This window comes from Pestalotiopsis fici (assembly GCF_000516985.1).
Source record: "Pestalotiopsis fici W106-1 unplaced genomic scaffold PFICI_Scf_17, whole genome shotgun sequence".
Taxonomy (NCBI): domain Eukaryota; kingdom Fungi; phylum Ascomycota; class Sordariomycetes; order Amphisphaeriales; family Sporocadaceae; genus Pestalotiopsis; species Pestalotiopsis fici.
This window is the reverse complement of record NW_006917107.1, coordinates 202,036-214,477: the sequence shown is the minus strand read 5'-3', so window position 1 is coordinate 214,477 and position 12,442 is coordinate 202,036. Positions and strand designations below refer to the sequence as shown.

The following is a 12,442-nucleotide window of genomic DNA, read 5'->3' as shown; positions in this document are numbered from 1 at the left end:
CTGAGCGAAGCCAGGAGCATGCTTGATGTCCTGGATCGGGGGATCGGGTAAGATCTCTGCCTACCTGGTAGCGGAAGCTGCTGGGTTTTCAGTGCGCACTAGTACTGCCTTCAATACACCACGCGAGATCCGAGAAATCCTTTAAGCGTCCGACAGGGACCAACATGGTAGAGAAGAAATCGAAGAGCAATCACAGCCACTGGTACAATACCTACATAGATATGCTTGGGGCATGTTGACAGAGTCGTGCGGATCGTTTTGAGTTAGGTAACGAACACATGGACTCGTCCGTCAATTATCTTTCAAGGCCATTCCCTCGGGCCATATTTGGATTTTGAATATCCATAATTACATGGCCCGCATAGAGTTTACCGGTCCCAAAGCCGCGGAAGTCCCTGCAGATGGTTTTTCAATCTTGATCTGTTCAATACGTACAACTACATAAGTGCAATGTATGGCTACGAGCTACTTACTGCATATGTACGGTACCTGACCAAGCATGCTGCTCAAGGTACCACGGCTCCAATACCCTATGATTTATGCCCAGGTACCTATAGGTAGCGCTACACTTACCTGCGGAACACCCGTACCTACCTTAATGTAGATGGATTGATCATTACTGTAGCTCGTACGCTTTGATCTGGCACCGGACGCGCCTCGTCAATGAATACAACCGCACCCAGAGGCACTAGTCCCAATAACAAGACGTAGTGGATAACTTTTCTTCTTTTGGGCTGGGTTGCTTTTTTTTTTTTTTTTCCGTGCTTCTCATGGGCTGTACTGTAGGTAATAACATTCGATTGTTTGTTCTGTTGCATTTGGGGAATTCCATTGTAAAATGTACTGTACCTGTTATTATTTCCCTCTTACTCAGCTTTTTTCTTTCTTGCAATTGGCAATGGTTTCGCTTCCCTCCCTTGTCTTCACACTCTGTCTTTTTTGTGTTTAGCCGCCCCTCTTCCGGTCAATTCATTGTCTGTCAATTTCCAAAACGTCCACCGAGTCGTTTTTGGTCAGGTCTCTGCTTCACCCTATCTAGGGTGCAGAAGTCCGATTGACAATGACCGCACTGGACGAGTTGGGATCTTTGGGACCCCTAGCGGTGGAGGGCCTCCCCGGCAGCAATTTACAGGCTGCAACTTCAACGTCGGTTCACGGGCCAAGCGTGACAGGAGAGCGGAGCAGGAGCTTCGACGTTAGGGAGTTTGGGCTCTACGCTTCCACAACCAAGTCCGGCCCCAATGCCTCTAGCCGTTCTAATTCCAGTCTCAAGTCGAAGCCCGGCGCCCCGTACTCATCAACAAGGTCGAGGTCAACCACACACCCGAGACTAGCACCCGTAGTCACAAAAACAAGAACGAACACCTCATCATCATCAACAACAACAACCACCACGAGGACGACAACGAGAAGATCCCCGCCGTTGTCGGCACCAATCACACCTAGACATCAAGTCGCTGCTGCACCAGTCGCTCATTACTACGATCCTTTCTATTCTCCCGACGAGACCGATTGGCACGCCTATCCTACAAACCACGACGGCTCACTTCACCACCACCACTTCTCTCGCTTTTCCAGCAGCACCAACGACACCACGTCCACAACAGACTACTACACGGACTCGCCGACCCCATCGCCGCCCAGGTCACCTACGGCACCCATCTCCCCGCGATGGGATTCTCTCTCCTACAATTCTGCCGCCATCTGTAGCCATTCCCACCATGCACATACTCCCGTAATTGCATCAACACTAGCCAGCAGCCCTCCCGTTCCCACGACGCCAACGCGAAAGCACTTCAACATTGCTGTTGCTTCCTTGGCCACGGAACTGAGCGACGACTCTCCCCGGCCGGTGCCAGTGCTTAGTCCCGTTAGGAGAGCAAACATGATGGCTGCCCACGAGAGCCGCCCAGTCGGCGCAGACGGCCTGCCCGTCGGGAATTTTTCACGTCCTCGACCTCCCAGTATCAAACATACTTCGCCAGATTCCGTTCGTATGCGCTCCGGAACTTCCAACACTTCACAGGCCGACTCATCATACCTCGATCAGCTGGGACAACCGAACCAGTACCTGAGGGCGCGTGACCGAGGCCAATCCATATCCTCTAATCAATCTGCCTCGACCTTTGTCTCGCTCCCAGTTCGCCCTCCGCCAGACCTCCACTACCCTGATAGTGTCCGAGGTAGAAGTCGGCATCCGCATCCACCATTCGCTAGGCATCCTCTGGGGTACGGTCGCGCAGAGAGCACCGGCCACCCGTTCACCAGGGAAATGATTCCACGAATGGCGTCCATGCCATCTGATGAGCTCAGATCTAGCTACAGATCGCAATTGTCGAGCTCAACGGCACCCGGGACACTGCGGACTGAGAGGAGTAGCGTTCTAACCAAGAGTAGTTCAATCACTTCCATCTCCATGCCCGTAGATGAAGCATTCAGCGTCGACGATGTCATGGATATATACGAAGAGGGCTTTCGTGACGACTCTCCGGAACGCCCAGATGGACACGATGAACAAGATGAACAAGATGACGACTCGCGACCGCCGACAGCAAAGTCCGAACGTAACAGAAGGCGTACTGCTCTATTGGAAGCATTTTCGGACTCTTTACCCATGCGTCGTGGTAATGCTCCCAACGGAGCTGAAAATGGAGCTGCCGCCTATGAGGAGGATGAGGATGAACACGATACCGACCCTGCAGCACAGGCACACAGCACAGACGGTCTGGCAGCAAGCCGGGTTTCCGTAACAGAGTCGACCGACCACTCCGAAGAACGAGAAAAGAACGACTCGAAGCATGACTCGGGCAAGCTGGTGGATGATGTTGAGGGCGATGATTTCCCCACAAGGTCGCGACAAACACCTGCGCCACGTACAAGCATTGAGAACACAGATGTTACAAGGGATCGGTATGGCTTCCGCAAGGAAAACCAATATGTTACGCAAGAGCAATACGATGCTTGGAACACTAGCTATTCGGATTACATGGACAGGAGACGGCGGAAATGGCAAGCATTCATGAAGGAGAGTGGACTGATCACTGATGATCCCACCCGTTTCCCTCAGCGGAGCGCCAAAACAAAACGCTTTGTGCGGAAGGGGATTCCACCAGAATGGCGCGGCGCTGCTTGGTTCTACTATGCTGGTGGGCCTGCTATTCTATCCAAACATGGAGGAATTTACAACCAACTCCTGGCCCAGAAGGCCAAGGACATCGATACGGAAGCCATTGAACGAGATCTTCATCGCACATTCCCGGACAATATCAAATTCCGCGCGGCGAATGCTTCTTCCATTCCCAATACCGAGTATCATGAGCCTGGCAGCACAGCGACCGATGCAGACGGCAACCCTGTGCGGCGAGACGAGTCCGAAATGATATCGTCGTTGCGCCGCGTCCTGCATGCCTTTTCGATATACAACCCACGAATTGGATATTGCCAGTCTTTGAACTTTCTAGCTGGCTTACTCCTTCTTTTCACCGAAACAGAGGAGCATGCATTCTGGCTACTGAATATCATCACGCGTGTTTATTTGCCAGGGACTCACGAGACTAGCCTAGAGGGTGCAAACGTCGATCTCGGCGTGCTGATGACATCGGTTCAAGAGACTATGCCTAATGTCTGGGCAAAGATCGGGGGCGAATTGGACGGTACCGATACCGTAAAGCCCAAGTCTCGCAGGCATAGAAGAAACCCTACGATCCCCACACGACTCCCGCCAGTGACACTTTGCATGACGGCATGGTTCATGAGCTGCTTCATCGGCACCCTGCCGATTGAGACAACTCTGCGGGTGTGGGATGTGTTCTTCTATGAGGGATCCAAGACACTATTTCGCATTGCGCTTACCATCTTCAAGCTTGGCGAGAATGAGATCAAGAGCGTGGGAGATCCTATGGAGATCTTCCAGGTAGTTCAGGCTATGCCTCGACGCTTGCTGAATGCGAATACGCTTATGGAAGCATGCTTTAGGCGCCGGAACGGGTTTGGTCATATTAGCCAGGAAACGATCGAGGAGCGACGCCTGGAGCGTAGGAAAAACGTCAAGCTGGAGAAGGAACGCATCGCCACCGGACTGACTGAAGATTCTGCCGATCTCAAGCACAAAAATCCTTTGTTTGGGAAAAAGAAGCCTTGAAGGCTTTGAAATCCAGATATACCAGACGCAACCCAAAGGTCCGAATAAAACGCAACTGTAACGGAACAGCTGCGTCTGAGCGCAGAAACAGAAACAGCAGCTGGTTTCTGCTCAATGCACTGGACTACAGCAACACACTGCCTTATTGTTCCATTTGTTACAATCCGTCGTCACTTTACCAACCAATGTCATATTCGACCCCAAGTGGGCGGCATGGTTTCACATTTAGATGACTTATGACTTGACGGCCACATGCGCTTGACTTTATTTATGAGAGAGGGAGAAGATCGAGGCGAGATGGAGCGACCGAACAGAAAAGGGCAATGCTCAGGGTAATGCTCACGGTACCGAAAAGAAAACACGGCAGGTCGGCTTAAGGGCGATTTCATGGTTTGATTACTCATAAAACTTGCATCACTGGCGAAATGGGGTCATGGTCATTTAGATTCAGCATTTGGGTGCATTGTAAAGCATATTATACATAAGAGATCAGTTGACAGCAGGGCTGTATCCAGGTAGAAAGAAAAGCGTGGCAGATTGTTTTTCTCTTTCTTGGTTGGTTAATTGGTCTGGTAGAAGAACATTCCACGGAATGACAAGAAAGACCCTTCATGATACACACCTGCACTCCTTTGTCATTTTGCAGAACGTGGCATTAACAATCTTCCATGAGGTCCGGCCTTGAGTCATGGTGCTATGGTTACTAAGTATGCATGTCGCAGAGAGAGGAAGAAAGGGAAAATTGAGCAAAATATGGAAGGAAGTACGAAGTATAACCAGTGTGCACGATTCACTGTTGCACGGGTGTTTCTATTGCTGCAATCATGGGTACAAATGGCATGGCGTACGGAATACATGCTAGGTACCTAGTTACCTGTTTGGCGGGGTAGCTCTGGCAGAGTGCCTATGTGAGGTGTCACTACCCCGCCGTTGTAAGGGTAAGTACTCTGTAGACTGTGCACCTCTCCCAAGGTACTTACCACATGTAGTTTGCTGAATGAAGCCTGACATCACTGTCGCCTGCCTGGTAGTTTCAAGATATCTTTCTTGTCTTTCCCCCATTATACTACACCGTACCTCCTACCACTCAGGAACTCATTGTTGCAGCCTGAAGCCAACAGAAACTAGCTGATTTTGTAAGACAAGCAAACAGAAGAGGGTTCCCCAGTCAAAGATTCTTCGTCCTCGATTATTTGAGGTCGCGCGGCCCCAAGCAAGTCTGTCTTCACTCCGGACTCTCCACTGTATCATCAATTCCTGCTCAGTCAGAAATCGCAAACAAACACATCGTCTTGCGACGAACCAGACAAATCTATTGGGTACATCGGTCGTGACAATGGCATCCAAGCGCATCATCAAGGTAAGTTGACAATATCTGGCCCTCTGGAGGCTTTCCTTCCAAGAGAATAGCAATTCTGTCTCCCCCCCCGGCAACTAACCACCGCCTTCGCCAGGAGCTTGGCGAATGCCAATCGTCGCCTCCACCAGATATCACCATCTCGTACAGCGAAGCCGACATCCACAAGTGGAATATCGCACTTGTTGGTCCCGAGGGTTCGGCGTACCAGGGCGGCACCTTCAACCTTACCCTGTCGCTTCCACCCGACTATCCTTTCAAGGCACCTGTGGTCAATTTCACGACGCGCATCTACCACCCTAATATCACTAACGACTCCATGGGAAATATCTGCCTCTCGATCCTCAAGGCCGAGAACTGGAAGCCCGCTAGCCGCATCAAGGGCGTCCTCGAGGCTGTACGCAATCTGCTGATTGAGCCTCAGCCCGATGATCCTCTCGAGGCCCGTATCGCCGACGAGTACAAGAACGATCGCGCAAGCTTTGAAAAGAACGCGAAGCAGTACGTCGACAGATATGCAAAGGGGGAGGTCAAGAAGTGAGACTTCGGAGCGGGCATCTGAGAGCACTCGCCTTTTGCATGGGTCAGCTTCTCGACAAGATCAGGGCCAATATGTCAACACTGGACTGAGAATTGTTGAATTGTCAGCGGCCATGACATCAATTCGAAGTCCCAAGCCAGTAGCTGCGACAGTTCTTGGTTGCTGACAGGTGGTGTCGACATGCCACTGCTGCGACGGTGAGGGCGGTCGCCCTGCTCCGGACTTCGGCTTTTAATTGTCAAGATTCCTTTTGTCACAAGCATAGCATTAGTCATTTCTGGCAGAACGGATGCTGCAGCACAATTCATCTCATTTGTTTGCTGCGGACGCGCGGCAAAGTTCCCAAATTGGGCGTTGGGCAACGGAACTCTGATGACCAGATACTTACCATTCATGATGGGAAGACCCAAACCCTGTCGGTCGAATACAAGGCGCAATTGATTTGTGGTTCATAGAGGGGATATTTTCATGCCACAAGCATAGAGACGTGGATGATCGATTCGTGCACTGGCTCTTCTGGCCAGACCGTCTCATTCAATCATTTGGCCTTGGTGGACAGCTGTATCGCAATTAGAGGCATGTGTAAATGATTGCATTCGTAGTGACGAGCGATAGAATGTATTCTACATCACTGGAATGAAATGCTGCAACTGTCATTGTGTCTGGCATGGATGACTGTTTGTTGCCAAGCAGCAATGGATGTTAAGTCACAGCTGAAAGAATTAACTAATACCGGCCGTTCGCCGTTTCCTGCTTGCATCTGCTTGAAGGCAGATGATTAATAACTTCGTATCACTTATCCCTTGGACACCATTCGCTCCCATGTGGTTGGGTTACTGTGCCATGTCTGGTTGGCTCGAGGGCCCAACAGCAGCAGTGCATGGTGCATATAATCCAAGCAACTACTGGGTACTCAAGATGCAATCTTCCTATAGCAAGCAGGATGTGGGTCCCCTCCCTTGATGGCGAGATATCTGTTATTATTGCGTAATCGTGGTACTCTATCTTTCTATTGATGTAGAGATAGAGGTACATACGACTGTATGATGGGGAAGACTTTCGGTGGGCCGGTTGCGAGGCTTGTTATAAAGCCCAACAAGATCCTGGGTTTTGGCATCGGCTTACAAGGACATCGTTTGAAACAACGCAGAAGCAGACTCACTCACGCAGCAGTAAATCCTACTTCGATGAAATGGCTCCTTCAACGATCGGAACTACGACACAAGTCATTGATCAGATCAAGGAGAAGTTCACATCGGATTCTGGTCATATATCCCCGGGAACCGCGAGCTCGAATTCCGTGCTCAACACAAGCCACAGCGATCCATTGAAGCCGACTGGTATACTTGACCAATATGATCACTTTGATGTGACGCCGGTCATTGGCCGCGAATTCGTTGGCGTTGATCTGGCCGAGTGGCTACGAGCTCCCAACTCGGATGATCTTATACGCGAGCTCGCAATTACAAGTGAGCAAGGCTGAGCTGTGATGTGTAAGAGTTCAATAGTGGCCTTGCTAACGGACTGTAGTTTCTCGTCGGGGGGTTGTCTTCTTTCGCAAGCAAGACAACATTACCAATGATCTGCAGAAAGAACTGGTGCAAAGACTGGGTCAGGTCACGGGCAAGCCCGGGACATCTACCCTACATATTCACCCCTCTGTTAATCCTTCTGTCGAATTTGGGGGTGATGATAACGAGATCAGCGTCATTTCATCCCAGCAGACCAAGAAGATATACGGCAAATATTTGCAAAAGACGCAGAGTCAGCGGAAACAGTGGCACTCCGATATTACATTCGAGCCTGTCCCAAGTGACTATACTTTGCTCCGAATGACCAAGCTACCTAAAACCGGAGGGGGTATGGTGTCCTGATTCTCATTGCGCCTTTTAGCGAACTATGCTAACCTAGACTACCAGACACACTTTGGGCCTCAGGGTACGAGGTGTACGATCGTATCTCCAGGCCGCTTCAGGGCTTCCTAGAGACTCTCACGGCTCACTATGCTCAACCTGGCTTTAATGAAGCTGCAGAGAAGCACGGGTTCAAGATCTTCTCAGGACCTCGTGGTGCTCCTGAGAATGTAGGCGACGTGCTCGAGGCGACTCATCCCGTCATCCGCACAAATCCTATCACTGGATGGAAGAGCGTTTTCGCCGTCGGTATACACGTTCAGAGGATCAACGGTCTCACAGACGAAGAGTCCCGCCATTTTCTCGACTGGTTTGTTCAGCTGATCGTCGAGAATCACGACCTGCAGGTTCGCAACCGCTGGCAGAACGTCAACGATCTCGCCATCTGGGACAACCGCAGCGTATATCACGCGGCCACGCCCGATTATGTACACGAGGAAGGACTTGGGGAGAGAACTGGCTCGAGGGCAGTCAGTATTGGAGAGAGACCATACTTTGATCCATCAAGTTTGAGTCGACGTGAAGGACTTGCACAGGAATTCAACTAGACATGCATGACTACTGGGTATAAATGCCATTCTTTTTCCTGATGTACTTTTGATCGATTGGCATATGTTTGGACTACATTTCAGTATTACTTTCAGGGGAAGGTGATAATTTGAAGCGAAAGCCCGACAGCCCAGCACAAGAATTTGCGTCTACATTTATATTAATTTACTATGATCCGCGGAACAACGGATATATGATTATCTTGGCAGCCTTTTATGAATCGAGACCACATGTGGCTATACTAAACGTTTTGCGCAATGGCATCAGTGTACAGCATACCAGCAATGGAAGCCGAAGACAGTGTCGCAACAATGCCAGAGAACAAAGCGCTCACAGCGACCCGAGATACATCACCAACTCTGCCGGGTGCAATCTGGGAAAGAACACCAATCTGGTTGCCAAGAGATCCAATGTTTCCAAATCCCTGTGGGGCATTAGCGTTGATCTGGTTGTGGTCTTTATATTGGGATTTCAACTTACGCAGCAAGCATATGTGGCAATGACACGACCACGAGTAGTAAGAGTAGTGGTTTCAGCGGTCAGAGTAGCAAAAGCAACGAACTCGTTGGTGATGATCTTGATACCAATGATCTCACCAACAGTACGAAGATCCTGATTAGGAACACCAAGCAGCCATGCAACCGGATAGAGAAGATATCCGAGAATGAGCTGAAGCGTCAACGGAGGATCCAGAATCTGCAGGTATTTGCCCCACCAGCCAAGCACACCATTGATGAGACCAACAAAGGCAATGATACACAGCAGGGTGGTTGAGATCATACCGGCAATCTTGAGACCCAACCAGGCGCCGTTGGCAAAGGCGTGCAAAGCGTTGGCGGCCTTGTGCTCGTCGTCATCAGGAACAACGACGCGGCCGGAAGTCAGGGTTTCCTCGGTCTCGGGGTACCTCATTTTGGAAATGGCCAGAGAGGCCGGGATGGACATGATACAAGACGAGACTAGAACTTGGGCATTGAGACCCATGTTGATGTAGGAAATCAAGACGGAGCCAGCAATGGTAGCAAAACCACAAGTCAAGACCTGGTGAATCTCGGCCTTGGTCAAGTGAGGCACGAATGGTCGAATCAACATGGCCGACTCGCCCTGTCCAATAAAGGGGGTCGCGGCAGCCACGACAGCCTCGGCACCCGAAACGCGCAGGGACCAGTAGAAGAAGTAGGCAAACTTGACAACGAACCACTGCAAAACGCCCGAGTGGTACAACAGCGAGACGAGGGAGACGAAGAAGATGATGGGGGGGATAACGCTGGTGAAGAACCAAGGCATGTCGGGAATGGTGTCGTCGAACAGGAAAGTGACACCTTCGTTGGCGAAACCGAGCAGCGTCCGGGCGAGGAACGAGATGAAGGAGAAAATGTCGTAGCCTACTTGCGTACGCAAGACGAAAATGGCGATGATAAACTGCGATAGCATACCACCAATGACGGTGTGCCACGGAATCTTGGCCCGGTTCATCGATGTCAAGTAAAGGACGACGAGCATGACGATAAGTCCAAAGATGGAAATCGCTCGGTTGGCACGCGTGTTTTCGCCAGTCTCTTCCGGGACGAAACTGCCAATCAAAAAGACGACGACCGTGATGGCGGCAGCAAGGGGTTGGTGCCATTTCTTCGGAGTAAGTTCATAGACCTTGTAAGCAGTGCGATCATAGATGAAGCGGACGGGTCTCCAGAAGAATGCAATCGGCACCCAGAGGGTGAGCACGCGGAGCGATATGGCAAGCCAGAGCAGGAATGGAATCAACCACCCAAGGCCATTGGGCATGCCAAAGACGGTGACACTGACTACACTCACGACCCACCAACTTTATTCGCGGAGAAGACGGTTAGCTCTGAAGTTTTTCCCTGCCATACCATAAGACATTTTTACTTACCCAGTCATGATGACCCAGATACCAAGAGGCACAAAGGGGCGAATAATTCTCCAATAGCGCCGCCACTTGCTGTTGTGCTTCGCCTCTTCCTCATCGCGAGTGATTCCATAGTTGCCGCTCTCCTCGTCCAAAGACTTCTCGGCAACGGGTGTTTCCTTGAGCTTGTGGGTCTCGTAGTCCTGAGAAGGAGCATCTAGTAGGTCGCGGCCTTTGTCGGTTGTGCCAGTAGTGTAGAAGACATCATCGTGCTTCTCCTTGTCACGAGCAGCTGCGCCGTGGTGGTGAATATGGGCGTGTTGATGCTCATGTGTAAAGTCGAGCGCCGGATCAGGGTTCGGCGCAACCCCAACCTGAGGTGAGGCATTGTGAGTAGCCTGAGCCTCATGGCCCAAGTCTTCCTTGCTGGACTTGCTAGAAACCATGTTGAAATGAAAGAAAAATGGTCTTCCTGGACTGTTCTTTTCTCTGTACTCCTTCTGGTACAAGGTATAAGGAGTATGTCACCAAAGGGAAACAACCCAAGAGCCTACGATGGAGACAGGCGCTCACTTACACTACTGTGTACAAGCAGCGTTGCAGCGGGAGAAAGAAGGAGAGCTGACCCGAAGAACTGGTAACTTGTAAGGCTGGGCAGGGCATGCATCAGTCGATATATATTCTTCCCGCCGAGCAGCTCCTCCAGATGCGCACAATCGCCTCCCGAGACGCAGACCGGCGATGATCGCGTGGTCTAGGCGAGAGATGCGATACCCTAGAGTCTAGGGCCCTGGAGGTTTGCCCGTTCTGGAAGGACGCCTATCTATGGCGCCTTGGCCGTCCGAAGCGGGGAGTATGTCCGACCGCTGCGGGCAGGGGTAGACTAAGCTGGGGACCGTTAAGAAGTGAGGAGTCCGGGGCATATCATTGGAACGAATTCGAGTTGGGATCTTGTAAGCGATGCGGCCAGTATCTGGGCGAATGCTGGGTAAGTGAGCCGAAATGAAGTGTCATTGGACCCCTTAGAAGGACCAGGTTGCATGGCCATTCCAGCCCGTCAGAAGCTCAGTGCATGTGTAGTGTAACTCGCACTGCAGTCCTTTTGCCCAGGCACATTTTACGTTTCGGCGAACGGCGGCACATCAGTGCTGGGCCTTGACTGATGAGATGCTGTGTATGGGTGAACAAACGATTGTTCTGCCCCTCGTCAGACAAGCAGCAAGTCGGACAATGAATGCTGCTCAAATCACAGATATAAGCAATTATGCATGCATGTCAAAATTTGCCCGTCACTCCATCGTATTGTAACCCTGTTCCCGATAATCTGTCCCGGGGGACTCATGAATGGTTCCCTGTCCGACCTGTATGCCTACCTACCAGTCTGCATAGCAGATATGGAGGTAGGGAGGCAATCAAGCAGTCAGCCACGTGAGTCTCTATTAACAAAGATAGAGTTGAAATCATGGGTACAAAGTTGTAGATGCTAGCGCTATGCGGCAGTTCGTCCACTACAGTAGCTACCTTCACTTAGGCACCCCATACATTAGAGTTATTAAGATGCCTGCAATTTGGTACACGGTAGGGAAATGGAGGTTAGCTACTGGCCAGCGGCAACCGTCGGAATAGTTGGTTGGTTCAGATAACACGGTCTTCGATCCTGGTAGTCCGGTGCAAGCCACTATCGGTGCAATACGCAGCCAACGCTCGTCCTAGGAATAACGACGCTTGTCTATTGCCCATAACACCGGTAGGATTGCAATACTTTGGGCAAACATGGAAGCCGTATCCTGTTTGTTTGACATGAGCTATGGCAATAGACTCAAATATTATAGCAAGGTTATCTGCTAGGCTCTTATTGGATTGAAAAGCATGTGATTGTTGGTTAGCGTAAAAGCTGATTTCTTGCAAACTTTGAAGGAAAACAAGACTGATACGCTTATACTAGAAAATGAACGGCAGAAGGGAGAAGATCTGCACTCCGCGAGCCCTCTTCTTGTGGCTCAAAGGTAAAACTTCTGGGAAAGACCAGTCGAACTTTCGGGAGTGCACTGCGTACACAGGACGCTCGCCG

The 12,442-nt window shown here is 50.7% G+C and overlaps 4 protein-coding genes across 4 annotated transcripts; 3 read left to right on the top strand and 1 right to left on the bottom strand.

Moving 5' to 3' along the window:
• Window positions 1-1,060: 1,060 nt before the first annotated feature.
• PFICI_15363 (uncharacterized protein) lies at window positions 1,061-4,141 on the top strand (the record flags this gene model as incomplete). The annotated part of the gene is made up of 1 exon (XM_007843944.1): window positions 1,061-4,141. The coding sequence occupies one exon, from the start codon at window positions 1,061-1,063 to the stop codon at window positions 4,139-4,141; it is 3,081 nt and encodes a 1,026-aa protein (XP_007842135.1).
• A 1,336-nt stretch (window positions 4,142-5,477) lies between these two features.
• On the top strand, window positions 5,478-6,039 carry PFICI_15362 (uncharacterized protein; the record flags this gene model as incomplete). Its single annotated transcript, XM_007843943.1, has 2 exons — window positions 5,478-5,501; window positions 5,596-6,039. The coding sequence occupies 2 exons, from the start codon at window positions 5,478-5,480 to the stop codon at window positions 6,037-6,039; spliced, it is 468 nt and encodes a 155-aa protein (XP_007842134.1).
• Window positions 6,040-7,231: 1,192 nt separating this feature from the next.
• PFICI_15361 (uncharacterized protein) lies at window positions 7,232-8,500 on the top strand (the record flags this gene model as incomplete). Its single annotated transcript, XM_007843942.1, has 3 exons — window positions 7,232-7,508; window positions 7,570-7,899; window positions 7,959-8,500. The coding sequence occupies 3 exons, from the start codon at window positions 7,232-7,234 to the stop codon at window positions 8,498-8,500; spliced, it is 1,149 nt and encodes a 382-aa protein (XP_007842133.1).
• Window positions 8,501-8,742: 242 nt separating this feature from the next.
• PFICI_15360 (uncharacterized protein) lies at window positions 8,743-10,817 on the bottom strand (the record flags this gene model as incomplete). Its single annotated transcript, XM_007843941.1, has 3 exons — window positions 8,743-8,925; window positions 8,982-10,326; window positions 10,396-10,817. The coding sequence occupies 3 exons, from the start codon at window positions 10,815-10,817 to the stop codon at window positions 8,743-8,745; spliced, it is 1,950 nt and encodes a 649-aa protein (XP_007842132.1).
• Window positions 10,818-12,442: the final 1,625 nt, after the last annotated feature.